Raw genomic sequence first — 17,141 nt, 5'->3', positions numbered from 1 at the left:
AAATAATGATGGGTGGCATTTTTTTTCAAATTTGTCCCAATTCTTCTGAAATTTTCAATACCTAATTTATTTTATTTTATTTTATTTTATTTTATTTTATTTAATGAAGTCCATACATTATAAAACATTTAAAACATGTTGTGAAAATATAAAATATATTAAAATATATTTTTATTTTTCGGAGTGGATATGTATAACCCCATTCCACGACTAGAAAATTTGTCACAAATCGAGAATATTTACGTATGAATTAATCCACCTAAAAAATTACTTTAAAAAATTCAAAATTTTGAAATTTAATTCTAGATCCAATTTAATAGTTAATATTATAAATATTAACCGACAATTCGTTGAAATTTTCACCTATAATTTTACGAATTTAAATATTAAATATGATAATCGACTTTATTTTAAGTTAAATTAGACGTATAAACTTAATTAGTTGAAAATATAAAATAAATAATAAAGTAGGATGGAAGTGGGGCTTGACAATGTGCTGGGTAAATGCTTGGTCACGTGTTTTATTACTTGTCTGGCCAATATTTGGCACGTGTTGGAAGACTGCCCCAGTCTCCTTGATGTCGGCCAAACTTAATCCTTCTTTTTTATTTATTTATTTAGATTTCTACTTATTTTCTGCTATTATTAAGCACCACTCCATCAACCTTTTTAGATCTCGATTTTATTAAAATTCCTTAATAATTTAAAGTAAAAAAAAAGATATAATAATTTAAAGTATTTCTTAAAATAGTAAATTTAACAAGTGGGTAAGGAAAAAAACAAAACAAACGAGGAGTTATAATAATGATTATAATAAAAGTAACTAATTACAAGCCGACATGTCGAAAAGGTAGACAAAAAACTAAAGTTGCCTCCGAACTGACCCCACTTGAAACGACACTACAAACATTAAACGTTTCCTCTCCCTGCCATCCGCTTACAAACAAAAATAAACGGTCGCCCTTTTATTGTCGGGTTTCGTCGGATCATTTTCACCAGCTCCGAGTCCGAGTCCGAGTCCGACCCGGATATACTAAATTAAATCATTTAAGTGATATTTTATTATTTTATTTAATTTAAGAAAATGTTAATTAGAAATAAAATATTATTTTTTTAAAGGACGAGATAGAAGAAGCCAAATCGGAATAAATGTGTGTGTGTGTGTTTTTTTTTTTTTAATTTAGTTTGAAGTAAAGCAAAAATTTCACGGCGCCGAAATGAGCTAATAGACACAATAATATATATATATTATTTATTTTTTTAATTATTAATTTTCATTTTCATCACGTGTCCTGCTTTTTTCTTTTTTCTTTTTTCTTTTTTTTAAATTTATTTCCCTATAAATACTTGAAGTAACGAAGAGACTTTAAAATCCACAAGAGATATTATAAGAAAATGAGCTGCCTTGGGAGTTGGCCGGAGCCGGTGGTGTGTGTGCAGTCGCTGGCGGAGAGTGGAATACGGACGATTCCAGTGAGGTACGTGAAGCCACCGTCACAGAGGCCGAGTGGCGCCGCCGTGGAGAGAAATGTTCCGAGGAATATTCCGGTGGTGGACATGGAAAAGCTGCAGAGTGCGGCGGAGGTGAAGGCGATGGCGGAAGCTTGTAAAGAGTGGGGATTTTTTCATGTAATAAACCATGGAATCAACGGTGAGATGATGGAGTGTTTGAAGGATAAGTGGACGCAGTTTTTTCATCAGCCGTTGGATTTGAAGAGACAATATGCCAATTCGCCGACCACTTATGAAGGATATGGCAGCCGGTTGGGGATTGAAAAGGCGGCGATTTTGGATTGGAGTGATTACTTTTTCATTAATTATTTGCCTGTTTCCCTCAGAAACACAGCCAAGTGGCCTGCTTTTCCTCCATCCAAGTACGTTTTTACTCATTCTTCTAGTTTTAAGACACTAAAAATGCACCGGTCGGAATGTTGGTGAGAGCTCTACCGATCGATTCGATATCGATCGGTAAATGAGCTCGTACTACCTCTTTGGTGAAACATGTTATCTATTATAAATGGTGTTTAGTTTCCTAAAGAGAAAAATGAATAATTTGTATTATTATTATTTGGGTTCGTACATCTTGTAATGTGATGTCCCACATTGATTGGAGAGTGGAAAACTTCTCCTATCAGACATGTTTTAAAGCCTTGAGGGGAATCCTGAAAGAGAAAGTCCAAAGAGGACAATATCTGCTGCTAACGGTAGATCTTGGTCATTACAAATGGTATTAGAGCCAGACACCAGATGATGTGTCAGCCTTCTGGATGTTCCCTGAAGGGGAGTAGACATGAGGCGATGTGCCAGTAAGGGCTCTGGGCCCCAAAGGGGTGGATTTGGTGGTAGTCCCACATCGATTGGAGAAAGGAATGAGTGCCAGCAAGGACGCTGGGTCCCGAAGGGGGTAGATTGTGATGTCCCACGTTGGTTAGGGAGTTGAAACTTTCCCCTAGCAGACGCATTTTAAAGCCTTGAGTGGAATCTCCAGAGGGGGAAAGCCCAAAAAGAACAATATATGCTAGCGGTAGGCTTAGGTTGTTGCATGTAATTGCATCGTTTCAATTTGACCAACTTTGTGGTCAAACAAACTCAAAATTTATCACACTTTATCTGGTCTTTTTCCAATGTTCTTCGATCCACCTTGTTATGTTTTTATAAACATTTTCTTCTAGACCAATTTAAACATAGCTCAATTGATTAAATTTTGACAGAAACAACACAAATTCAAATTTTCGTATTTTTATTGTCTGATGTGATGAATGATTAACATGCGGAAGACAAACTCGATACGTTTACGACGTTTTAGGGCTTTATTTGTGTACAGGGAATTGATAGAAGAATACGGAAAGGAGATGGTGAAGCTATGTGAGAAAGTGATGAAGGGATTATCTATGGGATTAGGGCTTGAAGAAGAGTACTTGTTAAAGGCATTTGGAGGAGAAGAAGGAATAGGAGCTTGCATGAGGGCCAATATGTATCCAAAGTGCCCTCAACCTGACCTGACTTTAGGCCTTTCGCCTCACTCCGACCCGGGCGGCATCACCATTCTTTTGCCTGACCACAACGTCCCTGGCCTCCAAGTTCGTAAAGGAGACGATTGGATCACTATCGACCCTATCCCTAATGCTTTGATTGTAAACGTTGCCGATCAAATTCAGGTTTGAATCTTTCTTTACTCAGGCTCGTAACATTGTATCTAGAAACGTTCATTATGTTACTCGTAAAAAAGAGTAATGGTTGTATGTTATTAGGTGTTGAGCAACGGGATATACAAAAGTGTGAATCATAGAGTGATCGTGAATTCAAACAAGGATCGAGTGTCATTGGCGTTCTTCTACAACCCGAGAAGTGATTTGATAATTGAACCAGCTAAAGTGCTTGTGACTGAAGAAAGGCCAGCCCTTTTTCCACCTATGACCTTTGATGAATATAGACTTCAAATTAGGAGGAGGGGTATTTGTGGAACTTCACAACAAGAACAGTCTATTTAATCCACTTAATTATAATTAGTAAAATGTTAATTAATGCTTGTAGTTGTGTTAATTATAAGTTAATGTCCAAGTTTTTTTTTTTTTTTTTTTTTTTGGTTCTAAACCCGTTTGAATCGTGTGTGTGGTCTCAAATGTATCAATTTACCGCTGTCAATCTTAGAATCTATTCCCCGTTTGTGTTGATGTGCAATAATCTTAAATATCACTTTGGACGTAGAAATGACTAAAATGATAGATTATCGTAAATTTGATAGAAAGAAGCGTAAAATTTCAATATCTTAGGTCAATTTGATAACGATTTTATTCTTATCTTATATTCAGTAGCGATTTTGTTCTTATCTTCTTAGTATCGTTTGACAAAAAGATTGATGAAATAGTTAAATTCTAGCCGTCTATTCGATACGAATTTTGACAAAAAGGACGAGTGGGTGTTTATAAATTTTCTTTTAAAGAAAAATAAACAAAAAATTAAATAGTTATCGAACAAAATCTTAATTTTCAAAATTAGATTAAAACGCAATAATCTTACCATTTTAAAACCTGTGTTTCCTCACTCTTATAACTAATGATTTGTTTCTCTATCGGGATGAGTTTCCATACCTTTATGAGAAATGTTCCGTTCCCTTCTTAACATGGTGTGCTAGCGAGGACGATGGGCCCCAAGGAGGTAGATTGTGAGATCCCACATTGGTTGAAGAATGGAACGAAACATTTCTTATTAGGGTGTGAAAACATCTTCCTAGTAGACGCGTTTTAAAAACTATGAGACTACTGTTGATATATAACGGGCTAAAGTGGATAATATCAATACACAGTAGAGATGATAATATTTATAATGATTAAATATAAAAGTAGCATTACTAAATACTCCAATATTGTATTATTTAAAAAAAAATCATTAAAAAAACAAAAAAAAAAAAAAGTTATTAATTTATCAATCTTGGTAGAATTCATGGTTTGAGTTCCTCCCACGTGGTGTGCAGTCAAAACGCACGTTTTAAATGCAAAATCTCCCAATTTTTGAAGCCACAAAATTCATCTATAGCTAACCTAAATTGATGTGGTTGAAATCTCAAAAATAAAATAAAAATTGACATAGTCCATTTCACCCATCTTTTTCCGCAACATTCCAAATTTTGTGACATTTAAGATTATATATTTCAACTTTGTTATATCATTTATATATATTGAAAAAAAAAAAGTTCCTAAGTCTACAAATGTGATTTAATAATTATTCAGCTGCAATGTGATTATTTAAATATTTGACTTCTAATTTATGTATTCTATTAATAAAACAAGAAATTGTTTTCTTTTTATTTTATCTATGATCGAGTATTTGGGCTTCATGAAGTGGGCCACCAGGAAGCCCAACTAAGCCCAGCGGAATGGGCTTCCATTATAACAGTTTTGGATATTGAATTAATTAAAATATTTGGGGTTGATGAAATTGGGCTCACCAACCAGCGTAGAAGCCCAACTCGTTTCTATCGCTTGGACTCAATTTAGAAAAGATGGGCTCAATGAAATTGGGCTCACCAACAAGCGTAGAAGCCCAACTCGTTTCTGTCCCTTGGACTCCATTTAGAAAAGATGGGCTCGATGAAAGTGGGCTCACCAACCAGCATAGAAGCCCAACTCGTTTCAGCCTTTGGACTCAATTTAGAAAAGATGGGCTCGATGAAATTGGGCGCACCAACCAGCGTAGAAGCCCAACTCGTTTCTATCCCTTGGACTCAATTTAGAAAAATTGGGCTTGATGAAATTGGTTTAAGTGAGCCCATAAGTTGCCCTGCCCACGAGGGAGTTTGAAATAAATGAAGATAACATAGGAACATGCTTCTGTGACAATTAGAAATACAAGTAGAAGAATGGATCTTCAAGTTCCAAGACTCATATGGGATAGGGTTGAGATAGTCATTCTAAGATAACTACAAATTCATACATACATAAAGGAAAAATTGATACAACGCTTCATCAGTCACTCGAATCATTCAGCAATTGCGCTTTTGGGGGCTTCGTCTGCCTCTACGTTACTACTGCCTGCATTTCTTCATGCAGCAAAATGAACATTTGTATCGTTGGATACAATCAGCCTTAGCAGGTGTTATGTTTACGCACTTTCCATGGTACCACCTTTCGCATATGTCACAGCCAATCCAGAACTCATCTGTACTGTTTTCACCACAGCTACCACAGAGGGTTTTGCTATGTTCGTCGACATCCTCCTCGATACTCTGTTTGGCAAGTTTAGGATGGCTTTTCACCTGCCCATCATTAGATCTCTAGAATAGAGAAGTATCAAGTTATTAGGTACTCAGAAGCTTAAAACAATTTGTTCAACTGCTTCAAGTTCTTTAAGAAGACATGACATTGATATGTCAAGTTAAATCTCTTTTATGTGATCAGAAGTTCTTTTCCCCAAAAAAAACCGATAACAGACGAGGATTACATCCTTCAATCCCATCCGGAGAATTCATTGCACTGAACCCCATGAGAGAATTATGCACAAAAAGTTCAGTATGAGTTATTAAAAAAACATGATCAACAACATTAACCTTAGCGCTTCCTTGTGATCTGCTTCCACTATCTACACTAGGTTTCTCTTTGACAGGCTTCCATTCTGTCACAACTTCAAAGACAGTGGGAAGATCATTCATCAAGCTAAATAAACGCTTTCTGTCATTATATGATGAGTAAGACGAAAGGAGTTAGTGCATGATTTTGCAGAACATAACATCATTACATAATCACATAAAACAAACAGTTAAGTAGCTCTTCAACTTCCACAATTATTCATGCAGTAACATAGTTAATAAAGGAGAAAACCAAAGAAATTAGTGTGGTTGATAAAAAAATTGCTCAAGTATTCTGCCATAAACCTATAACCTATTTGTTGCAGAAGAATAATCCCAGAAGAAACATTAAAGAAAGTAAATTGAAATGAGTCTTAGAAGTTCACAAACATCATTGACAAATGCAGGATTCAAAATATATCATTGAGCAGACCCTGACCTATAATCTGCAAGCAAAAAATCAGAAGAATAGAGTTTACCTTTCGTTTTGCTTAAGCCTTGATCCAAGATAGAAAGCCACCGAGAGCAACCAGGAATCACTATGTACAGCCACTAGAGACAGCCAATCTTTTCTGTTCATGCCATCCCTTGCAAAATTGATTCCAAGTGCAGGCTCAGGAAGCTCCGGTGGAACCTCTTCGACTGGAAGAACCACTTCCCATGTTTCATTGGGATGTCCATACAGACACAAATTTTCCTTACCTGAACAAAATCAAGGTGAAAAATATATGAGGCGTCATATATTGATAGTAAATTCCTGCTTTCAGAGAAGAACTTAATATCAGACAGTGTGAGACTTTGCATACCTAGACAAGAGCATAAATCAAAAAATTATAACATGCATCAGTCACTGGCTAATTAAGATACCATAAGTGTACGGAAAAAGGAACATTTCCAGGATCTCAACGCAAGATCAAGATCACAAAAATTAAGTTTCGAATTCGTGGAACAAGCATCCAATCTGAAGCAATTGCCGATACTACGTCATTAAACCAGATTAAGAAATATTTTCTCAATTCATTATACATCAAAGGCTCGTTAAATTCACCAGCAGCAAGAAAATGAACATTTAGAGAAATAATAAACTTCGTAAGGAAATCAAATGCAAACAATTACGCATCACCTGGATCACAAAGGCCGTAAAATTCATCCACATCTGACAACAACAACAACAAAAGAAAATGAAAATCAGTGATCTCCGAGGGAAAAAAGAAATAAGCAAACAAGAGAAGTTAGAGAGAGAGAGAGGAGACAATACCGTGAGCGAGGGCGCGAACAAGAGCGGCACGGCGACCGGCATAATCTTTGAAAATTTCCTCGACGGTTTTGGGAGTGGTGGATGGCATTTCCATGGCGGAAAGGAGATCTGAGATGAGCGAACGAAATCGGAAGTCACATGAAGAAATGGAAATTTGGAGAAGGATTGGGAATGAATGGAGGAAGGATTAATGCATGAGTTTGGGCAAGAAGAGAGCGTAAGCGGCAGAGATCCATGTAAACGTCAGCACCCGCGAGACACAGAAGAACCGGAGGTTGGATTGTAAATTGACGATAACCAATATTTCACTATTGCCACTCCAAATTTTCACTTCCCGACCACTCTTTTTCCTCTTCTTTTTTTCTTTTTAAAGATGAACTCCAATTAACCATTTTTTAAATTTTAGAAAAATTAAAATTTAATTTTATTATTTATTAATTTAGAACAGATGAATGATTATGGAATGACCAAAGTAACAATGGGCCTGTTTGACTCCGGCCCAAATTTCAAAAAGTTCTTCGGCCCATTTTCTAGTCCATTGCAATGGGAGTGTCATGGGCCTGGCCCAAATCATCGTCCATTATGGGCCAAAGAGGTGCTAATTTCCCGTGACTAAATTTAATAACCATTTAGCTGCATTAAATTGTGATTGGATAAAGGGTCAACTAACTTTAATATTATTCAAATAGCCGATAATGTATTATGGATGAATTTGAGATAATTTATTTGACCAAAATATTATTAAAACGTCATTAATAAAATTACAATAATATCCTAAATTTAAAAAAAGTAAAAAAAAAAAATATATTTTTTTTTTGAACAAAATACAAATTTTAAAGATATTTTTATTAATTTAAACGACTAAATAAATATAAAATAAGTTAATTAATCTATTTTCAGAGTAACTAAAAAATTAATTAAACTAAAATATCCTTCCCTAATAAATGCAACAAAATATGAGCAGTTGTAACATTTAAAATAAAAAGCTGAGTAGATAATGGTTTGGAATAATCAAAGAAAACAAAAATAATAATAATAAATAAATAAAGAAAACAAGAGACATTAACCTTTAAATGGGGTCACGGTGACCATTAAGAACAGCTTGACGGCGACGTGTAGGGGGCTAAGTTCACGAACCACCAAAAATAATTTTAAAATATTATTTATTTATCAATGAATTGGAATAAATCACACTGTTATTTGGCTACGATAATTATTATTAATTAATTTGTTATTATTATTATTATTATTTAAAAGGAAAAAGAAGAGTAAAGGAAGCAGTCCTTCAAGCCGAGCCAGGGCGGCAAAAAGCCACCTGCCATCACCGCCACAATTCCGTCGGCCACAGAATTTTCCAATTGCGTCATGGCGTTTTCAATTCTTGTTTATTGTTGAAAATGATTGAGAGAGAGAGAAGCCGAGTCGCGTTTTCTTTCTGAAGCATCGAGTCAGTTTTTGGGGATCTCTCTGTATCTGCGATTCGTTGTGGATATGGCGCAGATTGGTCAAGCCGAGGTCTGTGTGCCGAGGTCTTTGCAAGTATGGCAAGCTTTGATCGATTGGCTCTCTTTCTTTGTTCATATAATTGCTCAGATCGTGCGTGGTGCTCCTTCTTGGGCTCAGATTTTGTCCTATGTCGGTGTTAGATTGCCGCTTCTTGCCTCGTCTGCTCCCTCTTTTAAGCCCTTGCCGATTGCTGAGATTCCTCTCCATCAGCTTTCAGCTAAGAAACTTAGCCCTCCCACTGATGGGGATGACGGTGGAAGTCGAGATTGCTCGCTGGAAAAGATTACGGTAATGTTCGTTTCGTCTTCTTCTTTCTTTGTATGTTTTTGAAGAAAATGTAAGGCTAAAATGATGATTGGCGACATTGTGAAATCATTAGACACTACAAACTGCCTCCATCTCTGCTTGCGATTTACTGATTTGAGTATTTTCCATTTGTATTTTGAAACCTATTATTACGATGTCGAGATAAACTAAGTTTGCTGTGATGTTTATGCATTTGTCATGTTGTGATTCCAATACTTCATTTGCTCTCTCAGGTTGTTCTTGATTTGGATGAAACCTTGGTTTGTGCATATGAAACATCCAGTTTGCCAGCCGTTTTTCGCACTCAGGCAACAGAAGCTGGCTTGGATTGGTTTCAGCTAGAATGTGTGTCCTCGGACAAGGTACCTCCCATGGATTCCTCTTTCTAAACTCTACTTGAAAATTTTGTTCTGTTGATTAATTTTGGTAGCTGTATTGAAGGAATATGAAGGAAAGCCAAAGATCAGTCATGTGACTGTATTTGAACGTCCTGGATTGCACGAGTTCTTGAGTCAGGCTGCTGAATTTGCTGAACTCATTTTATTCACTGCTGGTCTTGAAGGTTTGGCATTGATTAATCAATATCTTTTGTAACTTTCCTCCCATTTCTATATGTCATTTGTGCTCCGATGTACAGGATATGCTAGACCACTGGTCGACCGAATCGATTCAGAGGGAAGATTTAGCCTTCGACTTTATCGACCATCCACAGTTAGCACGTAAGTAATTTACCTCTAACCGAGTTCAGAATCTGAGATTGTTCTTGACTGGGGTACAACTCAATTAAGCAAGCTTTTCCTTCCATGAGAGATTTTGTGTTCTAAGCTTTTGCTTTAAATTATCAGGCTGTTGAAACGAACTACAAAATTAGATTTCTTAAAGATGTTTCTTTAAATTGCAGAGAATACAGAGAACACGTAAAAGATCTATCGTGTTTACGAAGAGATCTCTCCCGAGTTGTTATAATCGATAACAACCCATTTAGTTTCTTACTGCAACCATTGAATGGAATCCCATGCCTTCCATTCTCTCCTGCACAGCCTTCTGATAATCAGGTAGAAACTTCTCTTATGATAATGGCTTCGATCCATTCCATTATTAGATACTCACTTGCCCATTCTTCTGTGATGTGCATTCTTCAGCTTTTAGACGTCCTCCTCCCGCTCCTCAAACACCTCGCCCTGGAAAAAGACGTCCGACCCGTTCTATACGAAAAATTTCACATGCCTGAATGGTTTCAGATCCATGGAATTCCTTAGCATGAGAAAATTACAATACAGATAGTATCCAAGCATGCTGAGTGGAGAGCATGCTATGAAATCAATCTCCACATTCTTTCCATTTAGAGCTTAGGTGATGGAGTAAGAAGAAATTCATGAGATATGTCCACAATGTATGTTGTTTCCACCTTAGGTTAATGTATTCTATTGTTTCATCAAGACTGCAAATCATTTAAAGAGTTGTACTCTTAAATTTAAATTCTTTTATATCATTACCCCTTAGAACAGTCTTTCAAGAGGAAATCCAACGTTTTTGTAGAATTTTGTTGCTTCTCAGGGGTCACCGACTGGCGACCAGCATAGTTTGTCCGAGTGCAAGCCTTCAGTTATAGCTTCAAAATTACGTCGTCTGCAAATTGAATGCTGCTATACTCCTCTTTACTTCATAGTAGTTAATGTAGTTTAACATTATTTGGCAGCACTTCAGTGTCATAGCCACTTGGTCTTGTTTATTGGTATGTGCACTTAAAAGGAAGAACTGGTAGCGAGGACTTGTTTTGAGGAGCAACAGAGAGGGAGAAGCCGCCATTTGTGATTGGATAAGTTCAGACTTGGGGAAGCTAATCAAGCAATGGCGATGCAGCTCAGCCATGTGTATTACGGTACACCCACAACCCGACGACCAACACTGCCGCTCACTGGCTGGAGAACCACCGTATCTTAGGTTAGAGCTGTCGCAGGAAATGATCAGGAGCTTCTCAAATCCGACAAGGTTCAGGCAAGTAGGCCAAAGGAGACATTGACGGCCATGGATTTCGAGGGTAGGGGTATGTGAGTTGGAGAATGCTAGAGTAGAGTTAGAGGGTAGGGGCATGTGTAGCTGTTTCGTGTTGGACGAGGATCAATTGTGTAATCGCCCAAATCCACTAGTAGATATTCTCTGCTTATAACCGTCAGCCTGGCTTTAAAACCTGTATAGAAGAGGTTTTGAACTTTGAAATGTGTACATTTTGGATACATTGGATTGGACTGACTGGCTTTTCTTTTTGTACCAATAAATAGACATGAGGCAGCTATAAATTGATTTTTAGGCTAATTTTAAACACAAAATGGTGGATTCTTCACCTCCACGGTTCTATGTTTTCAGCTGTTCTTTGTATGCTCGGCCCTTTGATCGCAATGTCCAAGCTAAACATAGAAAGATACTGGAACATGGGGTGGTTGGCCGGAAGCTTCAATTGCTCCGTCGACGGCGACTTTCCGGCCATGGAAGGGCCAGAGAAACTACAATACACAACAGGCGGAGGAGTTTCTTACTACTTCCTCCAATTGCTTAGCCTCTTGCAAGCCGTGGGTGAAAACGACTGAGACCATCCATTCAGTTTTTTGATTGGTTTTCTATGATTTCTTGATTACATTGTTCTTAATCGAAGGTGTGAAAAATCCATCAGAAATGAAATACAGAGGATTATGAAGTAGGATGTTCGAGAAGGAATTAAAGAGGGGATTTATAAGCAATTCAATACAAACAGTGAAACAGGACATCAAAATTCCTTATAGCTAGCTATATGTTTAGACGTGAATTGCTAGAAACCTATATGTTCTTAGATCCAGAAAAGGATTTGGGATCGTCATACCCAAATGCCGGAGAAGACAGTCTACTCCGATCTATTCGCGAACCTTTCGACCTTATCGGTCATGTTCAATCCGACCATTGCCTCGCCAAGCCCACAGCTCACTTCCGCCAGCACCTCCGGATCGTTGTAATGAGTAACAGCCTGCACAATCGCTCTGGCGCGCTTCGCCGGGTCGCCACTCTTGAACACACCGGAGCCGACGAACACGCCGTCGCAACCGAGCTGCATCATCAGCGCCGCATCGGCCGGTGTTGCTACACCACCGGCGGCGAAGTGAACCACCGGGAGCCTCCCGAGCTGCTTAGTTTGCAGAACTAAATCGTAAGGCGCAGCGATCTTCTTGGCGAAGGTGAAGACCTCATCGTCGTCCATGTTCCTCAACAACCTAATATCTCCCATCACGGACCGCACGTGCCGCACCGCCTCAATGATATTACCGGTGCCGGCTTCGCCCTTAGTCCTGATCATCGCCGCCCCTTCGCGAATGCGTCGCAGCGCCTCACCGAGATTACGGCAGCCACAGACGAACGGAATGCGGAAATTGTGCTTGTTGATGTGGTTTTCTTCATCAGCGAGAGTAAGAACCTCGCTCTCGTCTACATAATCAATACCAATGGCCTCAAGAATCTGAGCTTCAACGAAATGGCCAATTCGAGCCTTCGCCATGACCGGAATCGTGACAGCCTGTTTGATTTCCTTGATTAGTTGAGGGTCGCTCATTCTAGCGACACCGCCCTGGGCTCGTATGTCCGCAGGAACTCGTTCAAGGGCCATGACGGCGCACGCTCCAGCCTCCTCAGCGACACGAGCTTGCTCCGCGTTCACAACGTCCATGATTACGCCGCCACGAAGCATTTGAGCCAATCCAACTTTCACAGAGAAGGGGGATTGCTTCGTCTCAGTCAGAGCTCCATTTCCGTACACCGCTACAACGCCGGATCCTGCCATTTTCGCCGGCCAATAACGCTACAGTAAAAAGGCGGTGAGGGAGGATTCAGCCGCAATGAAAAGGCCGTGGAAGAAGAAGAAGAAATGAAGGCCGAGAGATTAAGGTAGAGAAGGGTTCTTTAAGTAGTGGCTGTTCTCGAATGATCTTATCGAGAACGAGACGCGTCGATTCACGTCAAGCCTAAGCGCGTGGCATTACATAGAAATGGGGCCCACAGAATCGTCGATCTTCGAGAAAAAGTATACAAATCCAACGGCTGTCAATAAGAGATCAGGAAGCGTAGCGTGGACGTGCGTTCCATAATCATCAATGCCTATTAAAGCCACGCATTTTGATGTCTGAAGAAGCCCTCGTTTTGCGCACCAAGAACTCGATACGTGGAAACCGGTGGTTCGTTGGGGTCATTTTCGTCTTCTTAACCTTTTTCTTTTTCTTTTTCAATTTTATTTTAATAAATTTAAATTGATTAATACATCAATTTTTAGAAGAATAATATTTATTTATTTCTAATTGTTTCGTTTATTTAATTATTTAATTATTTTTGTATTTTATTTATTAAAATTTTGTATAATTGTGTCAAACATAGTCAAATTAAGAATCAATTAGTCAACTCATAATTATCAAACAAACTAAAAATAAATAAAATAGGCAAATTGTTTCTAAAATGAGTGGTTAATCGATTATGGATGGGCTCAAATGGGCCCTTTGATCACAGCGCCCACTTTAAAATTCATATGGACCATGGCCTTACGGTCTATCTCATCATAGTGCCCACTACTTGTACACTTTTTTTTCAACTCAATTAGGGTAATAATTGTTTTGCTAACGTATATCTCTTTACGATTCAATTCAATCCGATCCTAAATTTAAATTTTGGTTGTTATTATTTCATATTTGATCTTTACAAACGTCATAGCCACTAGCATATCATACTCATCATGACTGTATATCGTTTGATTTTTTTTGGTTTAAATATAGTTTTTCTTTTTCTTTAGGTATAAAAAATTGTTCACACTCATTCAAATATATATTCAAAGTAGACTACGATTGCTTATTAAAAACGTTAATATTTGTTTATTTTTATTTATTTTAATATTGTCATTATAAGCGATAAATGGTGTTTGAAAATTGAAACTTACAAGAAACTTCCTTTCCAAGACCTACCTCATGCTATATGTATATTATAAATTTTCGTCTTTAATAAATTTATAATTAACTTACAAAATACTATGCAGAAAATAAATATTTTTTTAACAAAAATGGTTAATTGGGGTGGTCAGAGGATTGAATTTCTATATTTAAAAAAAATAAAATTAAAAAAATTATAGTATAATTAAATATTGGAAAAATAGGTAGAAGAAAAGGAAAGGTAAACGCATTCCATTTGCGATATATTCTCAACTTTTTGAGAGGAATTCCATTTCACAGAGTCTTTGGATTTAGTAGACACATGGATTTCGAACAAGAAACGCCGATCTTGCAAAACGGCGCCGTCAAGAGTTCGCTGATCGGTCGGACGGCTCACAACATGTCGTCGTCATCGCTGCGGAGAAAGTCCGATTTGACCCTCGTTTCCAAGGTTCGTTTCGGTTGTCTTAGGCTGTTGCTTGTGAATCTTCAAGAGGTCATTTTGGGAACGAAGATTTGGTTTCTTTTTCCGGCGATTCCGTTGGCTGTGTTGGCCGACTCTCTTGGCTTCGGACGAGTAAGTGAAAACTATTTCAATTTTATTTAAAAAATAAATAAAACCAAAATTTTTAAAATTAAAATAGAAATAGTTTTTAAATTTTAGATAAAATAAATTAATTAAAAATAATAATCTCTTAAAAAAGTTTAATGGAATTACAGGCGTGGGTTTTCGTTCTGAGCCTATTGGGGCTTGCTCCACTTGCGGAACGCCTGAGCTTTCTGACGGAGTAAGCCTGAAACGACGTCGTTTTCATTCTGGAATTTTCAATATTATTTTTCAACCATTTAACTTAAATTAATATTCTTTATTCATATATTTGCAGACAAATCTCATATTTCACCGGCCCCACAAGTAATTTTCTTCCCTTTTATTTATTTATTTATTATTTTTTTATTTTTTAGACATGGTTCGATCAACTATAATCATGTCTGTTTATACTTAGTTGGTGGGTTATTAAATGCGACATGTGGCAATGCGACGGAGCTAATTATAGCAATATTTGCACTTAGCAAGGATAAAATCGAGTTGGTGAAGTACTCTCTTTTGGGATCGGTTCTATCAAACCTTCTGCTCGTTCTTGGAACCTCGCTTTTCATCGGTGGCATCGTCAACCTTAAAAGACAACAAACCTATGACCAAGTAAACGATTAGTTCTTGGCTTCTTAGTTGAAGATATATGTTTTAATCGTACGTTATAAAATTTTGTAACATTTTTTTATAGAGACAAGCTGAGGTCAATTCACACATGTTGTTGTTGGCGCTTGTATGTCATTTGCTTCCAATGTTGTTCCCTTATGTCAGAGGGTCTACTGATGTGGTTGTAGCTGAAGCACTGCGATTGTCTAGAGCAAGTAGTATAGTAATGTTGGTGGCTTATGTAGCTTACTTGATCTTTCAACTATGGACTCACTGTGAATTTTTTGAACCCGATAAGGTATCGTTAAATTAAATTTAAGTTATACAACAAATTTGGAGGCTGTTTTCATTATGTGACCTAGGTCTAAAATACAGAGATATCATTGAAACATGACTCGAGTTTTTTTTTTTTTTTATAATTATTTTTGTTAATAACGATCTTTATTAGGAACTAGAGGTATACAACGACGACGTTGTGCAAGAAGCACCAACGATTGGAATATGGAGCATAGTGGCTTGGTTGGGAGGCGTTACTATTCTCATTGCTTTGTTGTCGGAGTACGTGGTGGCTACAATTGAGGTAATAGAAGTTTTGTTCGATAACTATTTCCTCCCTAAATTTTTAATATTTCGCTTAATTTTTGAAATTAACATAGTTGAAAAATTAGGACGTTTCGGAAAGTTGGGGGCTATCGGTTGCATTCCTTAGCATGATATTACTACCACTGGTTGGAAATGCAGCCGAGCACGCAGGAGCTCTCATATTTGCTTATAAGAACAAGTTGGTATGTCCTTAATATAATTAATTAATTTCCTTAATCATATTATTATTATTATTATTATTATATTTTTTTTAATGGTAAAATGCAGGATATAACTTTAGGTGTTGCTTTAGGATCTGCAACTCAAATAGCAATGTTTGTGGTAAGAAATTTGGGTTCATTTTGTCACGCTATTAATATTATTATATTCTTTAAAATGCTCTAATTTAATTTTTATATTTTTAATAAAACATAAAAATTAATTATTCTTAATTTTCAGGTTCCGTTATGCGTAATTGTCGGTTGGATTATGGGAATTAATATGGATCTTAATTTTAATGTTCTTGAAACTGCCTCCCTTGCTCTTTCAATAATGGCCTCATCATCCATTTTACAGGTACAGCCCCTATATATATATATATATATATATATATATATATATTAAATTTTTTTAAAAGGGAATATTTTGTATTTAATTGGCTAATTTCGTAAATTAATTTGAATTTACAGGATGGCAGTTCTCATTACATGAAGGGGTTGATTCTCATCCTCTTCTATATTATCATTGCAATATGTTTCTTCTTCACTAGTGGTGACTTTTCAAACTACTTTAACATTTTTTAATTTTAATTAATTAATTTATTTTTTTAATTGTTTAATTTTTTATTATTTTGTAGATGAGGTTATTATCGTCCATTCCCAATTATCGAGAGTCCAGTTAAAGCCATAGTAGCCCAAATTCAATATTTGTTCGAATCTGAATTGATACCATGGTAGTCAATGCCGTGAACGATGAGTGTTCGCTCTTGATCTATGTGGATTAGGGACTCAATATTTTTATATTTTATAATATTTTATTCTCTTAATCTTATATTATTGTATAATATTAAATTTCAAGAGTTATTTAACTCGAGAGGTGAGTTGGTCTAACTTTTATAAAAAAAAATAAATTATATGATTGTATAGTAATTCGAGTTCGATGTTCAATCCCATTTACTTATTAAAAATCAAAATATATGAGCGATTTGATCCTAGCTCGAGTACTGTCGATAAGCTTGCACGTAATTTTACTTGCGTTTATTTTTTTTAAAGGAAAAAAAAGTTATTTTGGTAA

General features: G+C 36.7%; 5 protein-coding genes across 7 annotated transcripts; 3 read left to right on the top strand and 2 right to left on the bottom strand.

Moving 5' to 3' along the window:
* Window positions 1-1,381: 1,381 nt before the first annotated feature.
* On the top strand, window positions 1,382-3,643 carry LOC111452304 (probable 2-oxoglutarate-dependent dioxygenase ANS). Its single transcript, XM_023092953.1, has 3 exons — window positions 1,382-1,874; window positions 2,825-3,158; window positions 3,252-3,643. Exons 1-3 carry the CDS (start codon window positions 1,396-1,398, stop codon window positions 3,489-3,491), a joined length of 1,053 nt encoding a protein of 350 aa, XP_022948721.1. The 5' UTR covers window positions 1,382-1,395; the 3' UTR covers window positions 3,492-3,643.
* On the top strand, window positions 1,641-11,328 carry LOC111452319 (carboxy-terminal domain RNA polymerase II polypeptide A small phosphatase 1-like). 2 transcript variants are annotated; one of them, XR_002712120.1, is made up of 8 exons: window positions 1,641-1,651; window positions 8,587-9,116; window positions 9,368-9,496; window positions 9,576-9,696; window positions 9,772-9,853; window positions 10,036-10,189; window positions 10,277-10,527; window positions 10,692-11,328. XR_002712120.1 is itself a non-coding variant. In XM_023092976.1 (7 exons), exons 2-7 carry the CDS (start codon window positions 8,814-8,816, stop codon window positions 10,391-10,393), a joined length of 906 nt encoding a protein of 301 aa, XP_022948744.1. In that variant the 5' UTR covers window positions 1,641-1,651; window positions 8,587-8,813; the 3' UTR covers window positions 10,394-10,657. The 2 variants fall into 2 exon arrangements, 1 of the variants encoding a protein (XP_022948744.1); XM_023092976.1 differs by lacking the exon at window positions 10,692-11,328 and having other exon boundaries at window positions 10,277-10,657.
* Window positions 5,309-7,660, bottom strand: LOC111452330 (PHD finger protein ALFIN-LIKE 1-like). Its single transcript, XM_023092991.1, has 5 exons — window positions 7,323-7,660; window positions 7,188-7,220; window positions 6,544-6,766; window positions 6,047-6,167; window positions 5,309-5,773 (listed from the first exon to the last, which is right to left on the bottom strand). The coding sequence occupies exons 1-5, from the start codon at window positions 7,414-7,416 to the stop codon at window positions 5,525-5,527; spliced, it is 720 nt and encodes a 239-aa protein (XP_022948759.1). The 5' UTR covers window positions 7,417-7,660; the 3' UTR covers window positions 5,309-5,524.
* Window positions 11,329-11,721: 393 nt separating the features above from the next.
* On the bottom strand, window positions 11,722-13,039 carry LOC111452310 (probable pyridoxal 5'-phosphate synthase subunit PDX1). The gene has a single exon (XM_023092966.1). The coding sequence runs from the start codon at window positions 12,937-12,939 to the stop codon at window positions 12,013-12,015; it is 927 nt and encodes a 308-aa protein (XP_022948734.1). The 5' UTR covers window positions 12,940-13,039; the 3' UTR covers window positions 11,722-12,012.
* Window positions 13,040-14,315: 1,276 nt separating this feature from the next.
* LOC111452282 (vacuolar cation/proton exchanger 3-like) lies at window positions 14,316-16,990 on the top strand. Of its 2 annotated transcripts, XM_023092928.1 has the most exons (12): window positions 14,316-14,645; window positions 14,789-14,856; window positions 14,953-14,981; window positions 15,073-15,269; window positions 15,352-15,564; window positions 15,715-15,846; window positions 15,935-16,051; window positions 16,137-16,190; window positions 16,308-16,424; window positions 16,538-16,619; window positions 16,705-16,744; window positions 16,784-16,990. In XM_023092928.1, the coding sequence occupies exons 1-12, from the start codon at window positions 14,391-14,393 to the stop codon at window positions 16,791-16,793; spliced, it is 1,314 nt and encodes a 437-aa protein (XP_022948696.1). In that variant the 5' UTR covers window positions 14,316-14,390; the 3' UTR covers window positions 16,794-16,990. The 2 variants fall into 2 exon arrangements, with proteins under 2 accessions (XP_022948696.1, XP_022948688.1); XM_023092920.1 differs by having other exon boundaries at window positions 16,705-16,990.
* Window positions 16,991-17,141: the final 151 nt, after the last annotated feature.

The sequence above is a fragment of the Cucurbita moschata genome, unplaced genomic scaffold, assembly GCF_002738365.1.
Source record: "Cucurbita moschata cultivar Rifu unplaced genomic scaffold, Cmos_1.0 Cmo_Scf00001, whole genome shotgun sequence".
NCBI classification, from domain to species: Eukaryota; Viridiplantae; Streptophyta; class Magnoliopsida; order Cucurbitales; family Cucurbitaceae; genus Cucurbita; species Cucurbita moschata.
This window is presented reverse-complemented; position numbering and strand designations above follow the sequence as displayed.